Source organism: Papio anubis, chromosome 7, assembly GCF_008728515.1.
Source record: "Papio anubis isolate 15944 chromosome 7, Panubis1.0, whole genome shotgun sequence".
Taxonomy (NCBI): Eukaryota; Metazoa; Chordata; class Mammalia; order Primates; family Cercopithecidae; genus Papio; species Papio anubis.
The window spans coordinates 6,850,684-6,877,044 of NC_044982.1; the positions used below are offsets into that span (position 1 = coordinate 6,850,684).

General features: G+C 47.8%; 2 protein-coding genes across 2 annotated transcripts in view; both read right to left on the reverse strand.

Annotated features, from left to right (window-relative positions):
• LOC101024697 (cholesterol 24-hydroxylase) overlaps positions 1 to 23,585 on the reverse strand; it is a 43,616-nt gene extending 20,031 nt beyond the window's left edge. Inside the window, exons 1-6 of the mRNA XM_003902258.4 lie at positions 23,352 to 23,585; positions 16,798 to 16,878; positions 15,781 to 15,862; positions 7,933 to 8,006; positions 7,366 to 7,452; positions 669 to 807 (exon numbers count right to left, since the gene is read on the reverse strand). Coding sequence (XP_003902307.1) covers positions 669 to 807; positions 7,366 to 7,452; positions 7,933 to 8,006; positions 15,781 to 15,862; positions 16,798 to 16,878; positions 23,352 to 23,470 — 582 coding nt within the window. The 5' untranslated portion in view covers positions 23,471 to 23,585. The remainder of the gene's footprint in view (positions 1 to 668; positions 808 to 7,365; positions 7,453 to 7,932; positions 8,007 to 15,780; positions 15,863 to 16,797; positions 16,879 to 23,351) is intronic.
• A 1,563-nt stretch (positions 23,586 to 25,148) lies between these two features.
• Positions 25,149 to 26,361, reverse strand: part of HHIPL1 (HHIP like 1) — a 37,589-nt gene continuing 36,376 nt past the window's right edge. The window contains exon 9 of the mRNA XM_021941553.2: positions 25,149 to 25,625. Coding sequence (XP_021797245.2) covers positions 25,432 to 25,625 — 194 coding nt within the window. The 3' untranslated portion in view covers positions 25,149 to 25,431. The remainder of the gene's footprint in view (positions 25,626 to 26,361) is intronic.

Sequence of the window (26,361 nt, forward strand, 5' to 3'; positions counted from 1 at the left end):
CATATCATCAGCTGCTTACGAGAACCCATGATAATTTGATCCCCATGGAATGCTGTGAGGATGAAGTAGCTCATAGTAGCTATTCAATAAACTTAGCTTTCTTCCTTGACAAGATGCATTTCCCCTGAAATGCAACCTTCCTTAAGTGTTCATTCTATACTAGCTTCACAGTGAAGTGAATGAATAGCAAAAATGATAAAGGAATAGCAATGTGATAAGAGGAATCCAGTCACTGTCCCCACACTGCAGTTCCCTGACCTGCCCCACCCCCACATAAAGTGGGGTTTGGGGTTACTGGGGCCACTGCTGAGTCTACTGGGGTGAAGAGCCAAGTCATACCCTATAGGGAGTGCCGAGTGAAGGCAGCCTTTGGGCTGAGAGTCAGGCAGACCTGAGATCAAATCTTGCTTCTGCCATTGACCAGCTCCAGGCCAGGCCCTGCACCTGTCCCTTGCTCAAGAATGAGTTAGTAGCCCCAAACTCACACTAGGTTGCTTTGAATATTCAAGGAGACAGAATGTATGCAGAATATATGAAGCACACAGGAGTTGCTGGTATGTTAGAGGACAGGAGGGAGGGGAAGAGAAAAGGAAAGGGAAGAGGGAGAGAAGAGACCCCTCTACCCCATGTGGCCCTCCTGGCCCCCATGCCCGACTGTCACCCATCACCTTGGCCAGGATGTCCATGGCGGTGTAGGTCAGCATGTCCTGCATGGACACTGGGGTCTGCCCATCTGCCTTGGCTTCTAGAATCTCCACCAGCTGCTCAGCCTTCTCGTTGAATGTTTCCATTAAGCTAACCAAGGAGCTGGAGAAACAGCACAGGCATCAACGGCCACTGGCCAGCCCAATATAGTGGACTGCCACGTGCCCTCCCTCTCCTCAGAGAGGATACTGTGCAGAGTGAAGGTGGGTGGTCCCTCCCGTCTTTCTGGCCTCCCCTAGAGACCCAGATTGCAGGTTGGAGTTGTAGTAACTGAACTAAACCCTGGGGTTTCACCATTCTCCTCCACTCAGGATGAATGCTGTTCTGTTGCTCTTGTCCTAACAGTTCCACAGGTCCTCTGTTGGTCACTGTGGCCCCTCAGCCCTGATCTCAAAGGGGCATGACAGTGTAGAAACTCTGGGCCTCCTAGAGTCCATGAGAGGGCAGCCCCGGTTCCCCTCCTGCCCCTCTACTCCCATTGCCTGCTCTCCTTACCTGCCCTGCCCTGGGCACCAGCTGCAGCATTTTGTTTTCCCACTTCACTGCCTGTCCTTGAGCAATCATGGTGTCCATCTCTATGTGGAAATGAGTCCTCAGATACCATTTGCACCCCAGAGCTCCCAACCCACATGGCTCCCTCCCAGGCACAGAGCTTAGAAAGACATACAGAAGAATGCACTCCAAACTCACAAAAATGGCAACCCCAAGGGAGTTGGAAGGAGGGGCTGCCACTTTGTACATTACATGTCTCTGAAATTTTGCTAAGAGAAAATGCTGCTTTTATCATTCAAAGAAATGTTCTATTTATTTATTTGTTTGTTTGTTTGTTTGTTTGTTTTTCCTAGACGGAGTCTTGCCCTATCATGCAGGTTGGAGTGCAGTAGTGCAATCTTGGCTCACTGCAACCTCTGCCTCCTGGGTTCAAGCAATTCTCCTGTTTCAGGCTCCTGAGTAGCTGGGATTACAGGTACGCGCCAGCATGGCTGGCTAATTTTTGTATCTTTAGTAGAGACGGGGTTTCACCATGTTGGCCAGGCTAGTCTCAAACTCCTGACCTCATGATCTGCCCACCTTGGCCTCCCAAAGTGCTGGGATTACAGGCGTGAGCCACCATGCCCAGCTCTAGAAATGTTAATCTTTTAATATTAATCTGAGTACAGAGTACATGTGTATTCTTTGTCCTATTCTTATTCTTGAAACATATCTGAAAATTTGAAATTATTTCCAAATAGAAAGTTTTTAAAAAGAGAAAATGGGGCCAGGGCCAGGGGCTCATGCCTAAAATCCCAACACTTTGGAAGGCGAAAGCAGGAGGATTGCTTGTGGCCAGGAGTTCCAGACCAGCCTGGACAACACAGCAAGACTCTGTCTCTACCAAAAAAAAAAAAAATAGCTGGGCGTGGTGGCACACTCCTGTAGCCCCAGCTGCTTGAAAGGCCGAGGGAGGAGGATCACTTGAGCCCAGGAGGCCTAGGTTAGAGTAAGCTATGGTCACACCACTGCACTCCAGTCTGGGTGAAAGAGCAAGACCCTGTCTCTAAAAAAGAGAAAGAGAGAGAGAGAGAATGGGAGAAGAAAAACTAAAGTAGTAACCAGCTCTTCATTGCCCATCTAGCCCATGCACACGCCTGGCAGCAGGCGAGCCTGGGGTTCTCCACTCTCATCTGGTCCCTTTGCAACATAAAACACTTTGAAGCATGCTGTTGCTCTTAGGAGGGGGATGAAAATCTTCATCTGAGCTTAAGAGCTGGAGTCCACTTCTTGCTGACCTCTAACGTTGCCTTCCTGTTCCAAGGGCCTTTTAGCTCCTCCAAATACAATGCTCCTGCCCACCTTGGGGCTGGTGCACACACATCCCCTCTCCTGGAGCACTCACCCTCCATCCCCTACAACCATCACTACCTGAATGCCTCCCTTTTCCAGATGGACACTCAAAGGCCACTTCCTCAGGCAATAACTCTTGAGCCCCAGGTAAGTGCCATATATGCTCCCACAACACCCTTGACTTTTTCTCATAACCCTTACATGGTTGGTAAGTAAAATTTGCAAGATTATTTGTTGTTTTTTTTAAAAAATCACATTTAAGTTGATTATCCAGATAGTATGTGGCCAGTTATTGCAGAAACACTGAATCTCTTACAGCTATTGTAGAAACAAAACTGGGCTACAGTGTTAGGTGAACAATAAAATCCTGACTCCCTTGGTGGACTCAGACCAAGGTCTTCCCGTAAAACCAAAATCTAGAAAAGTAGAAACTAGCAATTTACTCTCACAATTTTATTAAAAGTACGAAAGGATATTCTGTGTGGGTAATGGTTGGAGATGAAACTCATCAGTGGTTCCTATTTTTTCTTCATTAGTGAATTAGGATTCATCAAGGCTCAAGAATACTTTCATAAACACTTATAGGCATTTTCTAAAGTTTCTTTCATAAAGCCTTGTAAATTTGGCATTTACAATAAAACAGTCATCTCTAAGACGACACCTTATTGTGAGATTAAAAAATAAAAATATCTGGTGATGCTGTGTAATAATGTGAATGAATTTAATACCACTGAACTGCACACCTAAAAATGGTTAAGATGGTAAACTTTATGCTATGTGTATAAAAAGTTTAAAAAATGAAAATGTCTGTGAAAGCACTTCATAAACTATAAAGCACTGTTCACGAGGTTCTATGTGCTGAGATGCTTCATCAAGACAATGATATGGTTATGTCATGATCATGTGGGCCATCATCTGGTTAGAATTGATGTCTCCCATAACCTCAAAGCTTCCTGAAGTTTGCTTGGCTGGCCTTTGTAACCCTGGCTCTCAGCACAATAAGTATTTTTTAAATAAATGTCTCTTTCTAGTCTATTCCTTCCCATTTTCACTTCTGACAACTTTCCAGTAAGACTGAGACTATTCCAATTCATTGATTCACTTACGCATTCATTCACTCTATGGGCATTCCTGGAGGGCTTGTGGGGTGCCTGGTGCTGGGCGCAGGAGTCAGGGACAGGGTGCGTCTTCTGCCTTCAGGGATCCGTGGTCTAGTGAGGGAGGTGGACATGAATGGAAGCACTGCATTGGGTGTGACAGGTGCCTTGATGGAGGCATGAACTCAGCCTCAGTAGGTGACATCTTAGCTGGGTATCAAAGGAGGAACAGGAATTCCCCAGAGGTTCACATTGAGGCAATGGGAACAGCAGAGATGCCAGAAAGAGCATAGTGGTATCCAGAAAGGCTGGGGAGAGGGGATGCAAAGGTTGGAGGGGTTTAGGGGCAGACTGAGGGTGAATGGGGTCTGATCTTCATCTCTCAGCTGATAGGAAGCCATTGATGGCTTCAGAACAGGGGAGTGGCATGGTCATATCTGTTTTAACAAGATCTCTCCAGGGTGGTGAGTGGATATATTGGAGGTGGGAAACAGGAGTAGCCAACAAGGAGGCTGTAGCAAGAGTTCCAGCAAGAATGTTTATGCAGTCCTCCACAGATTACATAGTCAAGAGTAGCTTCACAGTGGAGAAACCTGGAAGGCACCACCTCAACCACTGAGCAAACTTAACATGGCCAGCAATGGGACAGATCAGTAGCATGTGCCTCCTGATACAATGCCCCAAGGAGGACACAGCATCACTCTGTAGCATTACCACTAAAGAGGGATAGCCTGAGTCTAACAGTGCAGAGAGACAGCTGACAAATTCAAACTGAAGGACCATCTACAAAACTGTCCTGTCATCTTAAAAAATGTTAAGGTAAAGAAAGCCAAAGAAAGGCTGAGAACTGTTCTAGAATAAAGGGGGCTAAAGTGACAGGGGAATTAAATGAAACACATGAACATGGATTAGGTTTTAGACAAATAAAACAGCTACAACTGCACAAATGACAAATTTTGAATATGAACTGTGAATTAGATAACAGTATTAGATTAATATCATTAATTTTCTCATTTTGATAAACTATAGTTTGTAGTCATTGTTCTTAGGAAATACACATGGAAGTATTTAAAGGTGGAGAGTGCAATGTCTCTAACTTACTCTTAAATGGTTTTATAAAATATGTAGTATGTAAAAAATATATGTATACACACACAATGATAAATACATTTACATATACACTCATAAAGAGAAGAAATTATAAAGCAAATGGTGATTTAAATAATAAACAATAAGTGAATCTGGGTAAAAGATATACAAGAGTCCCTTACACTATTCTGGCGATTTTTCTATAAATTCAAAATTATATCAAAGTAAAAGATTACCTTCTTTACAATGTTAAAATAGAGTTACCAATATGACTCAGAAATTCCACCAGGTAACTATCCAAGAGAAATGAAAACATACGTCCATACAAACACTTGTACAAAAATGCTCATAGCAGCATTTTTCATAACAGCCAAAAAGTGGAAACAACCCAAAAGTCCATTAACTGATGAATGGATAAACAATATGTGGTATATTCATACAATGAAATATTATTTGGCAATAAAAAGGAATGAGGCATTAATATAGATGACACCACGGATGAGCCTTAGAAACATGATGCTAATGAAAGAAGCCAGGCATAAAGGACCTTGTATTGCATGATTCTATTTATATGAAATGTCTACAACGCAAAAATCCATAGACACAGAAAGTAATTAGTGGTTGCCAGCAGCAGATAGGGGAATTGGAAAGAAATGGGGAGTGACTGCTTTTTTTTTTTTTTTTTTTGAGATGGAGTTTCGCTCTGTCACCCAGGCTAGAGTGCAGTGGCACGATCTCAGCTCACTGCAACCTCCACCTCCCGGGTTCAAGTGATTCTCCTACCTTAGCCTCCCAAGTAGCTGGGATTACAGGCATGTGCCACCACACCCAGCTAATTTTTGTATCTTTAGTAAAGATGTGGTTTCTCCATCTTGGCCAGGCTGGTCATGAACTCCTGACCTCAGGTGATCCGCCCACCTTGGCCTCCCAAAGTGCTGGGATTACAGGCGTGAGCCACCACGCCCAGCTGAATGACTGCTTTTGAGGGTGATGAAAATGTTCTAAAATATACTTTGTTGAAGGTTATACAATTCTATGAATAAACTAACACCATTGAATTTTACACTTTAAATGGGTGAGCTGTATGGTATGTGAACTATACCTCCATAAAAGTTATTTAAAAAGTAAAATACAGTCATGTGTTACTTAACGACAAGGATACATTCTGAGAAATGTGTCGTTAGGGAATGTCTTCATTGTGTGAACAGCACAGAGTATACTTACACAATGCTAGACAGTATAGCCTACCCCACACCTAGGCCATATGGTCTAGACTATTGCTCCTAGGCTGTACACCTGTGCAACAGGTTACTGAAACACAATGGTATTTGTATATCTGAACATAGAAGAGGCACAGTAAAAACACAGTCTAAAAGATTTTTTTAAATGGTCCACCTGTATAAGGCACTTACCATGAATGGAGCTTGCAGGACTGAAGTTGCTCTGGGTGAGTCAGTGAGTGAGTGGTGAGTGTGAAGGCCTAGGACATTACTGCACACTACTGTAGACTTATAAAAGCTAGACACAGGCTACACTGAGTTTAAAAATTTTTTTCTTTCTTCAATAATAAATTAGCCTTAGCTTACTAGAACTTTTTACTTTATAAACTTCTCAATTTTTTAATATTTTTGACTCCTGTAATAACACAGCTTAAAACACAAACACTGTTCAATTGTACAAAAATATTATCTTGTTTGTATCCTTATTCTATATGCTTTATTATTATTTTTTTTTATTTTTAAAACTTTTTTGTGAAAAACTAAGACACAAACACACACATTAGCCTAGGCCTACGCAGGGTCAGGATCATCAATATCACTGCCTTCCACCTCCGCATCTTGCCTCACTGGAAAGTCTTCAGGGGCAATAACAGGCATGGAGCTGTCATCTCCTATGATAACAATGCCTTCTTGTGGATGCCTCCTGAAGGACCTGCCTGAGGCTGTTGTACAGTAAACTTTTAAAAAAATATATAAGTAGAAGGAACCTACTCTAAAAGAATGGTTAAAATTGTAGTAAATACATAAATCAGTAACATAGTCAATTATTATCATTATCTATATTATGTACTGTCCATAATTGCATCTGCTAGACTTTGGTATGACTGGCAGTGCAGTAGGTTTGTTTACACCAACACCACCACAAACATGCGAGTAACGCGTTGCACTTCGACATTACCATGGCTACAACATCACTAGGCAATAGCAATTTTCAGCTCCATTATAATTTTATGGGACCACTGTCACATATGCATTCCGTCATTGACTGAAACATTATTATACAAAGCACAACTATATCACCAAAACACAAAAACTAAAATGAATAAAAGAAGAAGCCCTGACAAGGAGTGATGAGGTCTGATGGGGGGAGCTCTTGGAGAACAGGAACCCCCATGCTTCTGGCCATCATGGGCACTCAGCTCTTGATATTCCCAAACTGCATGGGAGCCTCATTCATCCCCACTGGGCCAGCCTGTCTCTCTCTCTCCCTTTTGACTGTTAACACTCTGTCTTTCCCCTTTTCCTTCTCTCCCTTCAGCTGAGTGAGGCCCCCTTGGGTGGACACTTCCCTCCCCAAGGCCCACCTACGCTTCAACAGTCCCCACTGCCTCTAGACAGGCAGGAGCCACGGAGCCTCCGGCCACACTCACCTCCGGCTGAAGGCCAGGTCTATGACTCTCCGCTGCTTGTGCCAACGCTCATAGTTGCATTCGGACACCAAGCCTTGGCCGAAGAGTCTGCAGGAGACACACACTTGATGCAGGAAAGAGGGTGGGGGGTTGGGGGTGGGGAGTGACTGCGTGATGGGCTTGGGGTCACATTTTGGGATGAGGAAATGGTTTTGGAGCCAGGTGGTGGCAATGGTTGCGCCACATTGTGAATGTACTGAATTCCACTAGACTGTACCCTCTAAGGCGGGGAAAATGGTGAATGTTATGTCAGTTTTACTGGAATTTTAAAAGTAACTTAAAAAGGAACAGGATGATTGTGAGGCCAACCTCAGTGGCCTCTACATTCCCTGCCATCTGGAGGTTGGGGGAGAAGGAGGAAAGTGCTCGTGACAAGAGTGGGGCCACTGTTTACGGGGCACTCATCACATGCCTGGCAGCCAGGGCCTCAGGCTCAATTCTACACCCCACATTCTGGACCACACTGGCCCTCGCTCACAGCAGGGCTCTCCTGACCTCCCACCCGGGCCTTCCACCACGCCTCCTTACCTCTCACCAAACACAGTCTGGAGCGCACGGTACATCTTGGAGTCCTTGTTGTACTTGGTTGACATCAGGAACTTCTAAATATCCCCAAAAAACCAACATAGTCTCATGCACCCGTGAGTAGCTGCAAAATGCTCTTCTGAGACATGCCCAGAATAATCACCACTGACTGAGTCCCAGCCGCAGTGTGCCCACTTCCCATGCATGATCCCACACAATCCTCCCTAACTTCAGGTAACATCAGCTGTGTGGGGATGGTGAAAATGCAGCACAGAGGGGCGAAGTGATTTTCCTATGGACGTACAGTCAGGGAGTGTGGGGAGGGCTTGCTCACTCCAATGTCACACTTGGAACCCCATACCATGTCACCTTCCAGAGCAGCAAAACAGGAAAATGCAAATGCTGCTCTGAAACCAGAGTGAGAAGGGAGAAGCCCTTCTGGGAGAGGAAGGGCTTCTGGGACATAGGAAGGACACTCGGCACAAATTTCATATTGCTAGCATGCACTCCACCCGGGCAGTCAATGAAGACTCCCTGGAGGAAAACTCAACTTACCTCACCGAGAGCTGGATGGTAACAATAGTAACATTAGCCAACAGCTCTTGAGGCAGGATTGCCCAGTGGTTAACAGTATGGGCTGTGTAGTCAGCCAGCTTCAATTTGGATCTGGGCTCAGCATCCCTGCTGCATCACGTGCTAACTCTGGGACCCTGGATGAGTTACTCACCTCCTCTGCCCCTCAGTTTCCTCATCTTAGATGGATATAAGAAGAGTTTCTCCTGGCAAGTTTGTTGTGAAGAGTGTCAGTTCTACATGAGAAGTGCTAAGAATGGTGCCCGGCACACAGCAGGTGCTCAATAAATGCCAGGTGCACAGCTGCACCCTGCAATTCACTCAATGCCCAGTCAACCCAAGTTGCTGAGATTACAGGCGTGAGCCACCAAGCCTGGCTGCAGGTGTTGTTTTTATGCTCATCTTACACACACATGGAGAAACTGAGGTTTAAAACTGACCCAAGGTTACACACATAGTAAATGGTAGACACAGGATTTGAATCCAGGCAATTTGCTGTGGAGAGAGGGGAGAAATGGCTATGATCCAGACCAAGAGAGCACAGGTCCCCTGGAACATTCAGGCAGAGGTGCATGAGTGGGAAGGGGCTGCAGGGGTTGCAGGGCCCAGAGCCCAGAGGCTTGCTCTCTGAGCTACTACTTTATCCTGTGGGTGCTGGGAAGCAGTAAGAGGATGACTCAACTATCAGTTAACCCGGGTGCTGCTAGCTTCTCTGAGATTAGCTCCTGGGAGTCTAACATCGATTTTTCAGCTGAAAGGAAGCCCCAGAAGTGGCTGACTTTGTGTCATGAACCACATTCCAGGGACCTCAAATGTACCCCAAACCTGTCATTTGTAACCCAAGTTCTGTCCCACCAAGAGGAAGACTGTGACAGTAAATGCCCACTTTACAGGCCCCTCTCAAATACCCTAGAGTCAGCTGAGGTCTAAGTGAGTCATTCTTAGATTGAACTGAAGATCCCTACCATTAAGGCAGAGTAGCCTTAGTCAGGGTCTGACCAGGTGACCCCTCACAACCAGGCACTCCCATGGCCTGCTGTTCCAGAGGCTGGGGATCCTGTGATGGTCTGGTGACATAAATTGCGGGATGTGAGGGATGCACAGGGAACCCCCAGTGCCTTGCTGCTTCCTCTGGTCACACACACGCTGATGGCACACTTCCACCCAGGAAGGAGTAACTGCTAAGGACTTGCCCTTGTGCCATAAACAATCAGAAAACCTGGGAAATGTATGAAATGTCTGCTTTCAGACCCTGGACAACAGGCAGTGCAGGATTGTGAACCTCAAGAGAAGGAGGGGGAAAATGTGAGACCTATGACCTACGATTACCCAGCTTTCTACCCAGAGGCAATTCCAGGACAGCAGCACAAAGAGAAAAGACCTAAATGCAGTCCAGCAGACGTGCCAAGTTGAATAGACAGAGATCAGAGGCTAGGCAGACCAAAGGAGGCCAAAATTAGTAGGACAAAGTACCAGGGAGAAGCTATGCATAGAAAGAGCTCCTATGCAGCAATCTGCATGGGGTCCCTTGGGTCTTCGGAGGTATGCAATCTATGCAAATGTAGGGTGGAACTTCAGAAGACCGGCCAAAACAACTGCTGGGGAAAGAAGAATTACTGGGTGACTACAGACTGAAGAATTCTCAGAGCTTACACGGGGCCAATAATTATTCAAGTTTCCACTACCCAGAATAGACAAACCTCAGACACAAGACCTTCAGTAGAGGCCCCAGAATGGTCACTCCTTAGCAGTGGGGCTAAACTAGCTCTCAAGTAAAAGTCTACTCTAGACCCACCCTTATAAAAGCCTTAAAGCAAGCCTGGAAAGGATCAAACTGATCTGCAAGTAACTTTATCATCTCTCAGAATGAAGTCAAACAATATTTAAAGGAATATAACAAAATCTAGTGCCCAAAAGTGTAAAATTCACAATGTCCAGTATCCAATAAAAAATCATTAGACATGCCACAAAGCAGGATATTATGACCTAAGAAATTCAAAGGATCCCAAATAGAATTAACACAAAGAAAAGTACAGCAAATAAAGTACACCAAGGCAGATCATAATCAATTACTGATATCAGTGATAAAGAGAAAAATCTTAACAGTAGACAGAGATGAAGTGGTATAATATTATTTGAAGATATATTTATATAAGTTAAAGATGAAATTATAAACCCTATGAAAACCACTAAGGAAGAGAGAAAAGGAACCAATAAGATAACAGTGGTTAGCTGGGCATGGTGGTAGTCCCAGCTACTCAGGAGGCTGAGGTGGGAGGATTGCTTGAGCCCAGGAGTTTGAGGCTGTGATGAGCTATGAAACCTGGGGAACAGAGTGAGATCCTGTCTCAATCAATCAATCAACAAGACAATAGTAGAGATGAAACAGAATACTAAAACATACTTAATCCAAAAGAAGGCAGGAAAGGAGGAAGAGGGAACAAACAACACGTGGGACAAACAGTAACATGGTAGATTTAAACACAGTCATATCAATAATTACAGTAAATGTAAATGACCTAAGCACTCTAATTAAAGGCAGAGATTGTCAGACTGTATAAAACAGCAAGAATCAACTATGTGCTATCTATAAGAAACCCACTTTAAATATAAAAATGCAGATAGGTTAAAAGTAATATAATAGAAAAAGATATACCATGCAACACTAAGCATAAGAAAGCTGGAATGGAGGCTGGGCACAGTGGCTCATGCCTGCAATCCCAGCACGTTGAAAAGCTGAGGTGGGCAGATCACTTGAGGTCAGGAATTTAAGACCAGACTGGCCAACATGGTGAAACTCCATCTCTACTAAAAATACAAAAATTAGCTGGGTATGGTGGCGGGCACCTGTAGTCCTAGCTAGTTGGGAGGCTGAGGCAGGAGAATTGCTTGAACCTGGGAGGCGGACATTGCAGTGAGCCAAGATCACACCATTGCACTCCAGCCTGGGCAACAGGAGCAAAACTCCTTCTCAAAAGACTAATAATAATAATAAAGCTGGAATGGCTTAAAGTATACAAAATATACTTGGAGTAAAGAATGTTATTAAGAATAAAGACGAACATTTCTAAGGATAAAAGAGTCAATTCATCATAAATGTGATCAAATGTCAAATCCATCCTAAACGTGTACACACCTGATAACATAACTTCAAAATACAGGAAGCAAAATTAATAGAACTGAAAGTAGAAATAAATAAATCTATGATTATGAAGGGTTCAACATTCCTTGCCCTGCCACTAGAACAAGTAGACAGAAAATTAGAAAGGATTTAAAAGATTTGAAGAACACTATTGACCAAATTGACCTAATCGACATTTCTAAAACCCTTTATTCAACACTAACACAATACACACTCTTTTTAAGGGTTCGTTAACATTCACTTTGATGAACCATATGCTGGGCCATAAAACAAATTTCAATTAATTTAAAAGGACTGAAATCATGATGATGAGTATTCTCTCTGACTTTACAGAATTAAATTAGAAATCAATAACAGAAAGATATCTAGAATATTTCCTAATATTTAAAAATTAAATAACATATATCCAAATAATCCATGGTTCAAAGAATAAATCACAAGGGAAATTAGAAAATATTTTGAACCAAATGAAAATAAAACATCAAAATTTGTGGTAAATTTGTGCTAAAGCAGTGCTTAGAAGGAAATGTATAGCTCTGAATGCTTACATTAGAATAGAAAAAATGTTTAAACAGAACAGAAATCAATTGTTTAAACTCCATCCTAAAAATCAGAACAAGAACAAATTAAACCCAAAGTGAATACAGAAAGGAAATAAGAAAAAGGAGAAATTGGCTGGGGGTGGTGGCTCACGCCTGTAATCCCAACACTTTAGGAGGCTGAGGCAGGTGAATCACTTGAGGCCAGGAGTTCGAGACCAGCCTGGCCAACATGGTGAAACCCCATCTCTACTAAAAAAATAAAAATTAGCTGGGTGCAGTGGTGGGCACCTGTAATCCCAGCTAGTTGGGAGGCTGAGGTAGGTGAATCACTTGAACCTGGGAGGCAGAGGTTGTAGTAAGCTGACATTACGCCACTGTACTCCAGCCTGGGTGACAGCAAGACTCCATCTCAACAACAACAACAAAAAAAAAAAAAAAGAGGAGGAGAAATCAATGAAATAGAAGACAGACAAACAATGAAGAAAACCAATAAAACCAAAAGCTACTTCTTTGGAAAAATGAATAAAATTGATAAACCTTTTGGTGAACTGATCAAAAAAAAAAAGAAAACCCAAATCACTACCTCAGGCATGAGAGAGGGAACATATCACAGATCCTACAGACAAAAAAAAAAAAAAGAAGAAAATCTTATAAAGAACTTTATGCCAATAATTTAAGCAATTATGTGAAGTGAACAAATCTCCTGAAATACATGAATTATCAAACTCAAGAAAACACAAAATCTGAATGCCATATGTCAACTAGAGAAGGAAATCCTGAAACATGCTACAAGATTAATTAACTTTGAAAACATTATGCTAAATGAAATAAGTCAGATGCAAAAGGACAAATGCCATATGATTACACCTGTATGAAGCACATAGAGTAGTCCAATTCACAGAGACAGAAGGCAGAACAGTGGTTTCCAGGGTCTGGGGGGAGGGAAATGGGGAGTTATTGTTTAATGGATACAGAGTTTCAGTTAGGGAAGATGAAAAAGTTCTGGAGATGGCCAGGCACGGTGGCTCATGCTTGTAATCCCAGCACTTTGGGAGGCTGAGGTGGGTGGGTCACCTGAGGTCAGGAGTTCAAGACCAGCCTGACCAATATGGAGAAACCCTGTGTCTACTAAAAATACAAAATTAGCCAGGGTGGTGGCTCATGCCTGTATTCCCAGCTACTTGGGAGGCTGAGGCAGAAGAATCACTTGAACCCAGGAGGTGGAGGTGGAGGTGAGCCGAGATCGCACCATTGCACTCCAGCCTGGGCAACAAGAGTGAAACTCCGTCCCAAAAAAAAAAAAAGAAAAAAAGAAAAAGAAAAAGTTCTGGAGATGGATGGCAGTGATGGATGTACAACAATGTGAATGTCTTTAATGTTGCTGAACTCTACACCTAAAAATGGTAAATTTTGCTGAACTCTACACCTAAAAATGGTAAATTTTGTTATGTACATTTTATCACAATTTAAACTTTAAAACATATAATGTAAAAAAATTAAATTTGTAACTTAAAAAAAATTAAAATTTCCCTCGAAGAAAACTCCAGGCCCACACGACTTCACTGGTGAATTCTATCAAATATTAAAAGAAGAAATAACATCACTCCCATACAAACTTTTACAAAAAATAGAGGAGGAAGTTATCACTTCCCAACTTATCCTATGAGGTCAGTATTAACCTGATATCAAAACTAGTCAAAGACATTACAAGAATCAAATAAACATAGAAACAAAAACTCTTAACAAAATATTAGTAAATTGAATCTAACAGTAATTAAAAGATAATTTATCATGACCAGGAATGCAAGGTTGGTTTAACATTTGAATATCAATCAGTATAATTCACTATATTAATATATATCTTTAAACTTCTTTTCTCATTAAGCATCACAAAAGTCTTCATGCATGCTTTTTGGTAGCATGCTTTAGCAAGTCTTAAACTGTGTCTATGTTTGAAATTAAATTTTTTATGAAAAATCATTTTTAACATTCTACTAGAGATTCCTGGTTATTCATTCAACGTGTCTCCTGGTCTTGAACCTAAGTTGTATTTTATCCCTCTCAGAGTCACTAGAGCCACCCTCCGTTGCAGAGAATTGCCCCACACGTCTGCTGCACACCCACAGTAAGAAAAAAATGCATCATTGTTTATTGAGCAATTGCTGTGTGCCAGGCAGGGGCTAGATGGCTCATTTATATTATTTTAGTTCTATTCTTACAACCATCCTGTAACAGAGGCACCACCCCTATTTCACAGATGAGGAAACGGAGGCCCAGAATGATGAAGCAACATGTCCAAGGTCCCACAGCCAGTTGGTGGCAGAGCCCAGAGTTGAGCCCACTTCTGCTAACTCCATAGCAGAAGCCCATTCTTAGAACCTTCATGGCAGACATGATACATAATATCACCTGCCTTGGTTTCCTCATTTTTTTTTTTTTTTCTCTTTTTTGGAGATGGAGTCTCACTCTGCCACTCAGGCAGGAGTGCTATGGGAACGCCTCTCGGGTTCAAGTGATTCTCCTGCCTCAGCCTCCCAAGTAACTAGGAATGTTAAGCTGTCTTTTTTTTTTTTTTTTGAGTATTATATCAATTTTTTTTTGAGTATTATATCAATTTTTTTTTGAGATAGAGTTTCACTCTTGTTGCCCAGGCTGGAGTGCAGTGGTGCAGTCTTGGCTCACTGCAACATCCACCTCCCGGGTTCAAGCGAGTCTCCTGCCTCAGCCTCCCAAGTAGCTGGGATTACAGGCATGCATCACGACGCCCGGCTAATTTTTGTATTTTTAGTAGAGATGGGGTTTCATCATGTTGGCCAGGCTGGTCTCGAACTCCTGACCTCAGGTGATCCACCTGCCTCGGCCTCCCAAAGTGATGGGATTACAGGCGTGAGCCACTGTGCTTGGCCCTTTTTTTTTTGAGATGGAGTTTCACTTTTGTCACCCAGGCTGGAGTGCCATGGTGCGATCTCTGCTCACTGCAACCTCCACCTCCTGGGTTCAACTAATTCTCCTGCCTCAGCCTCCCGAGTAGCTGGGATTACAGGCACCTGCCACCATGCCCAGCTAATTTTTGTATTTTTAGTAGAGACGGGGTTTCACCATGTTGGCCAAAGGACTAATAAGAGTCCCTACTCCTATGAGGATTAAATGAGTCACTAATTGTGAAGTGCATAAAAAAGTACATAGATAAGCACTATTTAAGGATGTTTTGACATTTTATTTGTTAAATAAATTGATCAATTTTTAACTCATCATAGCCCTGGAGTTAGGGTTATAATTCCCATCTCACAGATGAAGGAACTGAGGCAAAGAGAGGTAAACTAAACATGTGTACACCAGTTGGGCAAAACTTCCAACCCAAATGGGGACAGCAAGGTCCCCATCTACTCCCCACATCAAACAGCAATGCTTGCAAGAGTCCCCAAGCAGTGGGTGCTTAGAGGGAAAGATGCCATTCGCTTCTGGATCTTTGGGAAACCAGCCAAAATGTGCCTGGCTCTGGAACATTCCTCCAAAGTCTCTGGGACCTGGCTTCACTCCCCCAACCCAAGAAAAGGCAGGGAACTCCCTCATGGAAACCACTCTGCCTCCTACCTTAACCGACTCGGGACTCGTGATGATGACTGAGGTTTTGTGGAAGACGTTGACCCGCACAACAGGTCCATACTTCTTAGCCCTGGAAACCAAAGTGACCCGAAGGAAACTGTCAACCAACTGAGGTATGACTATCACCAACCCCGCCCAGCAGAGAAACAGATGTGTCCCGTCCCAGAAGGTGCTCAATGAGGGCTACCAAAAGAGTGCTGTGCTGGGGCCCAGGAGCCCTGGGGGCAAGGCTCTGCCCTGTTGCTCACTTGCCAAGTCACGTCCCCCACCAGGCCTCAGTTTCCACAGCCATGGAATAGGGTTGGAAACATCCCTTCTTTGATCGTCCCAAAAGGTTGTCCTGGGAATCGAATTATTTGCATCTTTGAAAGTGCTTTGGGCCGGGCGCGGTGGCTCAAGCCTGTAATCCCAGCACTTTGGGAGGCCGAGACGGGCGGATCACGAGGTCAGGAGATCGAGACCATCCTGGCTAACACGGTGAAACCCCGTCTCTACTAAAAAATACAAAAAACTAGCCGGGCGAGGTGGCGGGCGCCTGTAGTCCCAGCTACTCGGGAGGCTGAGGCAGGAGAATGGCGGGAACCCGGGAGGCGGAGCTTGCAGTGAGCTGAGATCCGGCCACAGCACTCCAGCCTGGGCGACAGAGCGAGACTCCGTCTCAAAAAAAAAAAAAAAAGAAAGAAAGAAAGTGCTTTGAACAATGTAAAAAAGTGTCACACCAAACAATGACTCTTACCTAGTCACACCCCCCAACCAGTTTACAGATGAGGAAACTGAGGCTCAGAGAGCTTCTGACGGCTGGTCTAAGGTCCTGCAGTAGGTGAATGGCAGAGCATGGCTTCCAAGCCAGTCTCACCTGCCTCCACTCAGGGGAGGAACTGCTGAGGCTGGGAGTAACCTGGTCTAGGGAAAGGTGAGGCTGGGAGTCTGTGTGCTGGATTGGGTTGGGGGAGCTGCCCCAAGGGAACCTGGAGTAAGGGCAACAAGTGACAAATGAGAACCCACCAATCCAAAAACACATCTTGGAGCACACGGCCACCAACCTCATCCTTTTTCCAAAAGCAGGGGAGGTGTCCTAGAAGGAAACTAGAAGAAATGGGAAACATTAGGCTTACCAGCATTCAACAGGAAAGAACGGTCCCTTCCCCACAAGATCTTATTACGAGGCCCACTTCACAGACAGGAGGACCGAGGCATGGGGAGGTTACAGCACTGGCTCAGGGACACCAGGCCGTAAGAATAAAGATAGGATGCAAACCCAGGTCTGACCAGCTCCAAAGACCCTCCTGGAGAAGAAACAGGTTTCTTTTCCTGTCTCCCTGGCACAGAAGTTGGGGGCTGGCAGATAGAAAGGACTCAATAATATTGTGTGGAATCACTCTCAGATATTCCCCAATACTAACCACGCTGGGCACCATGCTAGGCTTCACCCCTCCAACCTCCCCATATGGCTGATCAATCTGTTATTAACCATATTGTATAGGACATAGGACAGCCAAGATGGAAGGGTGAAGTCATTTACCCACAATTGCACAGCTGGTACCAGGGCTCCCCAAAGCCCTTCTCAGCAAGGGATGGTTTGGTCATATAAATCTGCTGTGTTCACCAACTTGTAAACAAGCCAATGCAGTGTCATCCTGAAGCTCATTCCAGGGAGCCCATGACTCCTGGAATGACTTTATTCCTACCGAGCTCACTGCAGCATCCCCAATGGGTGACAACAAAATCACATTCTCCCAGGGAGAGACGGAGAGTAAATAAACAAATAAAGACAATGTCCAAGGGTGATAGGAGAAAAAGAGAACAGAGTATGGGAAGAGGAAGTGCTGGGGAATGAGTGTGCGGGTGTCCGTGTAAAACCCATTTATGCCTGGTGTTCCACTATTGGAATGCTAAGCTTGTGGAAGTTATGTATGTCCTACTGCTCAAGGTCATCTCCAAGGTCTGATTTTTCAAATTCAAAAAAACTGTAACCTCAGGCATAAATGGGTTAACACAGGCAGGGCAAGGAATATCCCTCTAAGAGGGTGGTTTGTGAGATGAGACCTGCAAGAAGCGGGAGAAGAGCCTTCCAGGCAATGTGAACAGCAGGTGCCAAGGTCCTGAGGTCAGAGTGTGCTTGGACAGTGTGGCTCAGGCAGAGTACTTGAGGGAAACAGAGTACAAGGTGGGGTCACCAAGACTGGGGGCAGGTCACGTAGAGCCTTGTGGGCTGTGGTCCAGATTTTTGCCTTGACTTTGGTGAGCTGGGGTCCACTGGAGGGTTTTGAGCAGAGCAGAGATGGGCTCTGACTTGGGTTTGAATGGATTGTTTTGCAGGACTGCAGAGAGCAACCAGGGTAGGGGAGGAAGCAGGGACACTAGTGACTAGGAGAGGTGACGAGGGCTCAAAACAGAGCAGGGCAGCAGAGGCAACAACAAGAAGGGATCAGATTCTGAATGCACTGTGAGGCTGAGCACTGAAACGTGCCGTTTGGCTATGGGGGTATGAGGATGACTCTGGGCTTCTGGCCTGGGCTGCTGGAAGAATGGATGGAGCCAACATCTACCAAGATGAGGAGGAGCTGGTTGGGGTGGCAGAGCCACTGTGCCCACCCCCTGCAATTTGCCAGGGCTGTCTCTGGCTCTGCCCATAGGAGATGAACCCACTTTGAGAAGCCCTCCACCAATGACCTCAGCCCCTCCACTTCCAGGGTAGCTTGGTAGCTTTGGGCATGTGCTGTACACAAGTCCCCAGGGTTCCCAGGGAATTGCACCTCAGTTTTCCCAAGAGGTAACTTGTTTTATTGGTTTGTTTATCTTCTTTATCCACTCCCCTCCTACTGCTCAACCTGGGATCATCCCCCACCTCCTAAACTACTTACACTTCATTTCTTATCTCAGGATCATCTCAATCTCAGACAAGCAGATGAAATTAGGAGCTTGGCTTGGGACCAGTAAAGTTTGTGGTGGACTCTTGAGCAGGAAGTTAGACACTCAGATCTGGAACCCGGGGAAGGGCTGTAGGCCAGAGACATAAATTTGAGAGCCCACAGCAGAAAAGTGGCATTTCCAGCCCAGTGACTGGATGAGGCCACAAGGGAATGGATGCAGACAGAGAAGAGGACCAAGAACTGAGCCATCACTGAGAGGCTGGGAGCATAGGGACAGCCAGCCAAGTGCCCTGAGCGGGAGCGCTAGGGAGGAGGGAGGAGAGCCAGGAGAGTGGGTGAGAAGCCAGGGGAGGATGCGGGACAAGGCGGAGGGGAAATTGGCTCTGCCCAGGCTGCTGGGGGCCAGGTCAGACGAGGATCCAGGGCTGATGGCTGGGTTCGACAACATGGAGATCACCGGGAACCTGGCCCCCAGCAAGTTTGGTGGAGAGGTATGGGGCAGAAAGAACCAGAGGGGAGAAAGGAGAGGCCCAAAGACAGGCAGTCAGCCAGGTGGGTTACCATAGGGGGCGGCAGCTGCAGGGGAATGTGAGGGTGAAGGAAAGGGTTTTGTTCCAAGCTTTGAATTTTTGCATATTATATAAAAATGGGGATGATGTAGAAGAGGAGGAAGAGCGTTGATGGTAGGGGGCGGGGCGGAGGGGGCTGCTCCTGGGACAGGGTTGCTGAGCAGAGGGGGCAGGTTGGCCTGGGCTACCCTCCCGGAACAGCTGGAAGGTACGCGTGGGCCTGGGGCGGGAGGTGGGCAGCTGCTCAGTGGAGCCCAGGAAGGAAACTCACCGGCTGCTCCCTTTGCTCAGGGAAGTAGGAGGCAAGAATAAAAGCTGAGAGTGCGGATGGAGGGGGAGGTGATGGGGACTGAAGCAGGAAGGGAGAGTAGGCGAATAAACGCCCTGGGGAAGGAAGTGCAGGGTGGCTGCCTGCCTGCAGTGGAGGCTCACGCCAGGTGAGTGGCCTTGAACTTACCGGAAGATGGGCTGTGAACATCACACATGCCTGGATGTATTTCCAGAGTAATCTAGTGTCCTCGCTCTCACTTCCCAAAGCTCACATTCTGGGGGAATGTTCTCAGTTTTTAGTCACTTAAGTGAGGACAGAGTCTGAGCCCAGAGCTTCCACCCTAACCCCTGGGGTTCCGTGCCACATGGGAAGGAAGGTGAGTGCCATCTCAGGAAGACAGAGGGCACAGAGAGGGGTGGGGTCCCCATGGCCCAGCAAGAAAGGGAACAAAAACCCATTCCTTCTAACACCTGCAGGGGGCGCTGGGGACGCAACAACAGCGCAGGAAGACCCAGGTGTTAGAAACAAGCAGGTAAGGCTCACACCATGGCCAGACATGGGGACTTGTTGCTCAGCATCTTGGCAGGCAGAAGCCCACTTGGCATGTCCCTGGTGATAGACTGGACATGGCAGAGCAGCCCTGGGAGAGAGGAGAGGCAACCCCCCACCGCCCGCCCCCCAACACCTCTCCAGCACATCCAGTTTCCAGCAACACCACGATTGGCTGAGTGGGGACCCAAGCTCTCCTGTGGGCAGAGAAAGCCTTGGCCAGTGAAAAGAGCAGAGGCCATCTGGAGAGCCCACGGTGAAGTCACCCAGAGGGATGAAGGGACTGCTGCAGTAGTAGAGGAGTGTGAGGGTGAGGGGCCATGATTGTGGCTCATGCCAGAGGGGCAGGGTGGTGAGTGCTCAGTTGGGCACCCAAAGCCCATCAGATGCAGCACCTGCCAGAGCCAGCTGTGGGGCTCCCCCATGGCTGGCCACCCTGCTCCTTGTTGAACAGCCTCACCCCAGCAACTGGGCAAGTAGGAGTAGAACCAGCACTGTCCAGGAGTCAATTTATCCCCAAATAAATAAAAATTGGGAGAGAGAGACCTTTCATTGTCAAGTTTACATCCACTCCCACATTACCAGGAGAGTAGGGACTGATGAGGAAAGTTAGAACAGTGACAGAGAAATAAAGAAGCTACAAGTGTTTGTGTGGGATCTGAGTGTGGGGGGTCTGAGTTTTCAGCTGTTACACGGATCCATGCAGTAGGATGTGGTAAGAAAAGCACAGAGGAGGAGCACTCAGGGAGGGCCTCCTGCAGAATGAGGAGGATGAAGAGTTGCCTCTTGCAGCGAGAGGGATCCTTGCCTGCCAGCTGGCAAAGTCATAGGGTTCCCAGGCACAAATGCCACTACTGGGGACTCAACACACAGATCTCTAGTCAACCACAGTGTCGCCAACCATAGTTTAAAGATCCAGCCTTTTAATGCCAAGGCATCGGGTTTCTGCTAGAAGAGGTTCCAGAACTTTCATTTAGTGCAGTTTTATATTTGACCACTAACCAATTTTTAATCCAAAATCTTTTTATATATGCATTGTTCAGTTCACCTCTTTACAATACAGAGCCCAATCATGATTATATTCATCTTCCTCCCACTCCTCCCTCCGCACCCCACACACTCAGGTCACATGTAGGCTTTGTGGTATAAGATTTGGGAAGAATTTAGCCATAAAAAGGAAAGCAGTAAGGACACATGCTACCACATGAATGAACTTCTGAAACATTATACTAAGTGAAAGATGCCAGACACAAAAGGCCACATATTGTGTGATTCCATTTATATGAAATGTCCTGAATAGGCAAATCCATAGAGATAGAAAGCAGATTAATGATCGTAGGGCTGTGAGGGGTGGGGGAAAATGAGGAGTGATGCCTAATGGGTACAGGGTTTCTTTCTGGGGTGACAAAACAGTTCTGAAATTGATGGCGATGGCTGCACAGTGCTGTGAATATACTAAAAACCACTGAATCATACATTTAAGAATAAATTTTATGGAATGCAAGTTACATTTCAATTTTTAAAAGATGACTTAAGTTCTGCTTTCTCAAGACACAAAGACCAGAACAGGTCATCTGAGTTTATGAGAAGACCAAGTAACGATGAAACTTATCAGAACAAGCACCAAACTCATTCAATTCTAAGTGCTGATGACTGATCTGAAAACTTGAGAGGGTGATAGTGTACATCACAGAACTTATGGGAAATTTCCACCATTCAACCTTGAATCGCTATTGATCAAGTGTCTACTATGCATGTACCGTGTGCTGCTACATGTCGGGGACGCAGTAGTGACTGAGACAGACAGGGGCCCATGGAAAAGACAGACACTTAACAAGAGCTTGCACAAATAATTACCCAATTAACATTATGCTGTAAAGGAAAATTACAGTGACTTCAGGGTTTATAAAATGAACATAATATTTTGGGGGGAGCAGGAGGAACCTCCCTGCGGAGTTAGCATTGAAGCCAAACCTGGAAGGCTGGGGGAAAGAACCATCCAGGTAAAGTAGAAGGCAGAGAAGCTAAGCAAGAAGAGAGAAAGCACCAGAAGGGCAAAGAGCCAGCAGGGAGAACAGTTGTCTCCCTATGTCACCAGCCACAGAGATCTTTCCTGAACCCATCAAGCAGAGATTCAGGCTTCTAATGCCAATACATCTGGCTTGTGCTGGAGAAGGGTGCCTTCCAGAACGTTCATGTCCTGAGATTTTAAAAAGTGTGTCTAATACCATTGTTTATTCATTCATTCAACAAATATTTATTGAGCTTCTGTAACATGCCAGGCACTGGGGATACACAAGCGAACACCGAGTGTCCCTGTCCTCCCGGGGCTCACATTCTAGAGTGGGAGACAGACAGTCAACAAGTGAACAGACAGTCAACAGGTGGAAAGAAGGTAACTTCAGAGGTGATGGCCCCTGAGAAGTCTGGGGCTGGGTGGTCTTTACACAAGGTGCTCGGCGAGGCCTGTTTGAGAGGAGCAGAGGAAGAAGCCCGCCAGGCCCAGGCTTGAGAAAAGGACCCTGGGGGAGGGAAGCTGCGGCGGGGAAAGGGGGGGTTGGGAGGAGAAAGGCTGGGGGCAGTAGTGAGAAAGCAAGAGGGAAGAGCAAGGAGGAGAGTGGGTTCGGAGAGCTCGGCAGGGGCCTCGCGGGCCACGCAGCCGACTTAATTTAGAACTGCATTTAGTTGTCAAGTGATGGGAAGCCCTTGGAGCAGGGAAATGACACATTTAATTTAAGCTTCACAAAGCTAAGCTTGGGGGGGGGTGGCAAGGCGGGGGGGGGGGACCAAGAATGGAATTGTAAGTACTAAGGAGAAGACAAATGGGGTGTCCCAGAACAGAAATACAAACAAAAGGAAACATGACTGAAGTACAGCGTGCTCCAATCCAGGCTGACCCTGTCCAAGTCTCAAAGTTAACAGCGCCCACTTTGGAGGCAGGCTGACCTGGGCTTAAATCTAGGCTTACCAACCGTGTGACCTTGGGCAGGTGACTTCGCCTCTGCGCGCCTCAGTCTCCTCGTCTGAACGATGGGGTAACAATAGCGCCTACCTGAGAGGGCTGTCGCTGACATCACGTTTGTGGGGCCCAGCTGTGCGCGGTGGGCGCCCAGCAGCTGCTGCGGCTGTGAGTAATTTGTTACTAAGAATAGTTAGCGCCCCTCTCCGGGCCGCCGTCTCGCAGCGGCCGCGCGCACAAGGCGAGGCCGGACCCCCGGCCTGGACGCCGGCTTAGACGCGGTCCCCCGGTCCCCAGTTCCAGCGCCCCAGCCAGGCCCCGCCCCCAGCCCCGCTCACCTGGGCCGCGGCGGCCCGGGGATGTGCTCGTAGCGGCTGCGAGCGCGGTGCACGAAGGTGCAGCAGAGGCCGAAGGCGAGCAGGACGGCGCTGCCGAGCAGCAGCAGCCCGGGGCTCATGGCTCCGGGGCAAGCCAGGCCAGGGTCGGGCCGGGCGCCGAGGGGGCCGGGAGGCCGCGAGCCGACTCAGCTGTCAGCGCCGCGCGCCGCCTCGGCCCCAGGCCCGGCGCGACCCAGCACCCTCCCCGCCCGCTCGGCTCCGCCCCCGCCGACTCCGACCCCTCCCAGGGCGCACCGTCCCCGCCAACCACGTCTCCGCCTCCGGCTCCGAAGCTCGGGGCCCTCCCCCGCCCCGCCCCGCCCCCCAAAGCTCCGCCCCAACCTCCACACGGCCCCAGCCCGGGCCCCGCCCCGAGCATGTAGTCTTCACCAATCACAACTCCGCTTCTGGCTCAGCCCCCCAGGCTCCGCCCCCACCTCCTCAGACTCAGGTCCGCCCCAGCAGCAGCTCCGCCCAGAACGCGTTGTCCCTGGCAACGCCGATCCCCCCTCGCTCTGGCCCGGCGGCGGCGCGAAGTCCTGCTGGCTGGCTCCGCCCACTTCGGCGCCGCCAAATAACGGCATCTTTCCGCGCGCGGTCTTAGGCCCCTTCCTTTCTCCCCAAAACCTGCCCGGAAGCCCCATCCCAGCCTGCAGAAGTCCGCATGACGCCGACTGTTCCCAAACTTCTCCTTGGAACCCCAGACCCCCAAAGTTGTTCTCCAGTTGTCCCGGGGCGCCTCTTCCGCCCGGATAGTCCGCATCTAGCGCCCGTGGTCCGCCAGCGGGGCCCACGGGCTGGTGGCAGGATCCCGCGGGACCGAAGGACGCCTGTGCGCACGGCGTGGCCAGAGGCTGCTCTCCCAGTGACTCATGCGCCTACGGGCCTTCCCAGACCAGGCGAAGCCCCACCTGAGGGGCTGGCTCAGGTCCGAAGGAGTTGGAGGGATGAAAATCTGGGTCCGCCCTCCAGGGAAAGCGGGAAGTGTGCCGGGGAGGCGAGGGTAGCGGAGGAGAAGGTATTTTCGAAATGATCAGGGCTTCCCCCTCTGTCGTAACGCACGTCTCCTTACCCGTCCCGTATGATGATGAGGCCAACTCTGGGCGTTTTAGTTCCCAATTCCTATTCCGAGGGGCCACCCAGCGTGAAAGCCGTGACTGGGGACGGCCAGGTGTGCCCCACTCCTAGCCCAGGTAAAGGTCCCCGGGCTGGAGGGAGGTGTCCAGGGAGTGTAGCTGGTGCTGGGTTTCTGAGAAGAGGCAATGCCCCTGCCCCACGCTTGAGCCAGTCCTGGAGAGGTTGGGGGTTGGAAAACTAAGGGGACCTTTGTACCGCTTTCCCAGGGACAGTCCCCGCCAGGGACATGGGACATGGCTGTTAGGGGTGTGTGGGCTGAGGGACGACGGAGAGGGCCAAGCCTTAAGAGCCGTGCCCAGCACGGAGGAGGCGGGATTTCTGTCCCCCGGGGCCACTGCAGCCTGGACAGGTGGGCAGCAGGGCGTCCATCCCCCCGACGCCTGGCCCGTCCTCCCAGTTGGACTCGGGGAAGTTGGCTTGCCACGGCGCCCCCGTGTGGCGGCGGTGACAAGCAGCCGCAGGCGCACCGGGTAACTCAGGCTGGCCCTGCTGGGGTGAGGTGTGGAATGGGGCCACCAAGTCCCCTGTCGGCTGTGAAAGCTCCAGGGCTTGGGGGCAGTTTGGAGGGAGGATGAGGCTGCAAGAAGGAGGATGTGGATTCCTGCGCGCTGGAAGGTGGGTTGGGGTGGTTAGCTAGAAAAGAAATGTGACCGCACCACGTTTAGTATCCAGTTTGTGGAACGGCTCCCTGAGATTACACAATGCATCGCACTGTCTGGAGAGGAATTTCTCTTGCCTTGTCTCTCTGGACCCCTGGAACAATGATTCTGTTAGCAGCAGCGAATCCATATGGGTCTGCAGCAGCCTAAGTTCTTGCCTTCTCAGAAGAAAGAATTCTACTGAGGGGCATAAGGTAGAGTGAGAGGCAAGTTTTAGAGCAGGAGTGAAAATTTATTTAAAAGTTTTAGAGCAGGAATGAAAGGAAGTAAAGTATACTTAGAAGAGGGCCAAGCAGGTGACTTGAGAGAGTCAAGTGCGTGGCTTGACCTTTGACTCGGGGTTTTGTAGATTGGCATGCTTCCGGGGGGTTGCATCTCTCTTCTCCCCTGATTCCTCCTTTGGGGCGGGCTGTCTGCGTGCGCGGTGGCCTGTCAGCACCTGGGAGGGGCCGAATGTACAGTTGTGTTTACTGAAGTTATGCACACGCTCATTTGAGGTGTTTTTCCCTTACCGGGGTTCCTAGAGGAAGGTCATCTACCAGTTTATCGCTGCCCTTTTGCCTTAGTGTGCATGCTTGAGCCCACTCGCCCAGCTCCTGAGATATCGGGAGGCCGATCACCAGCTTCAGGTGTTTCTATCTGTTGGGAGATTGCCTCTTCCTGGCATGGCTGCGACCAATTATTTTAGAGAAGCAGTTTATCAACTGCCTGACCATCACCTGATGATCACTTGACATTCCTGGTTGGAGGAGGGCCCTCTCCTGCCTTGCTCATGTCTGCCTGACTACCTACTGTCACAGTTCCTTCATGGAAGAGCCTGGTCATGAACAGCTCCAGGCCAGCCTGGAAGCCCACAGAAAGCAGGCGTAGAGCAGCGTCAGGGAGCAGTGGTCAGGGTGAACCTCTCCAAATACAGCTAAGGAGAGGAGTGGGCATACATGTTCTCTGACACATCGGGCAGCACCACTGAGCTCTGGCTCAACATGACCATGGCTTACCCCAGGAGTAGCACTTCCAGAGCAGTCTGTGTCCCCACCTGTGAGCCATCAGTCTCCTCTCTCCATAGGCACCAAGCACACAGCTGTCCCATCACCACCTCATTTGATGCTCCCAGCTATCCTGTGATCAGGTAAGGGAACACAGGCTGCACACCAAGGCTTCAGGTCCCATGGCTG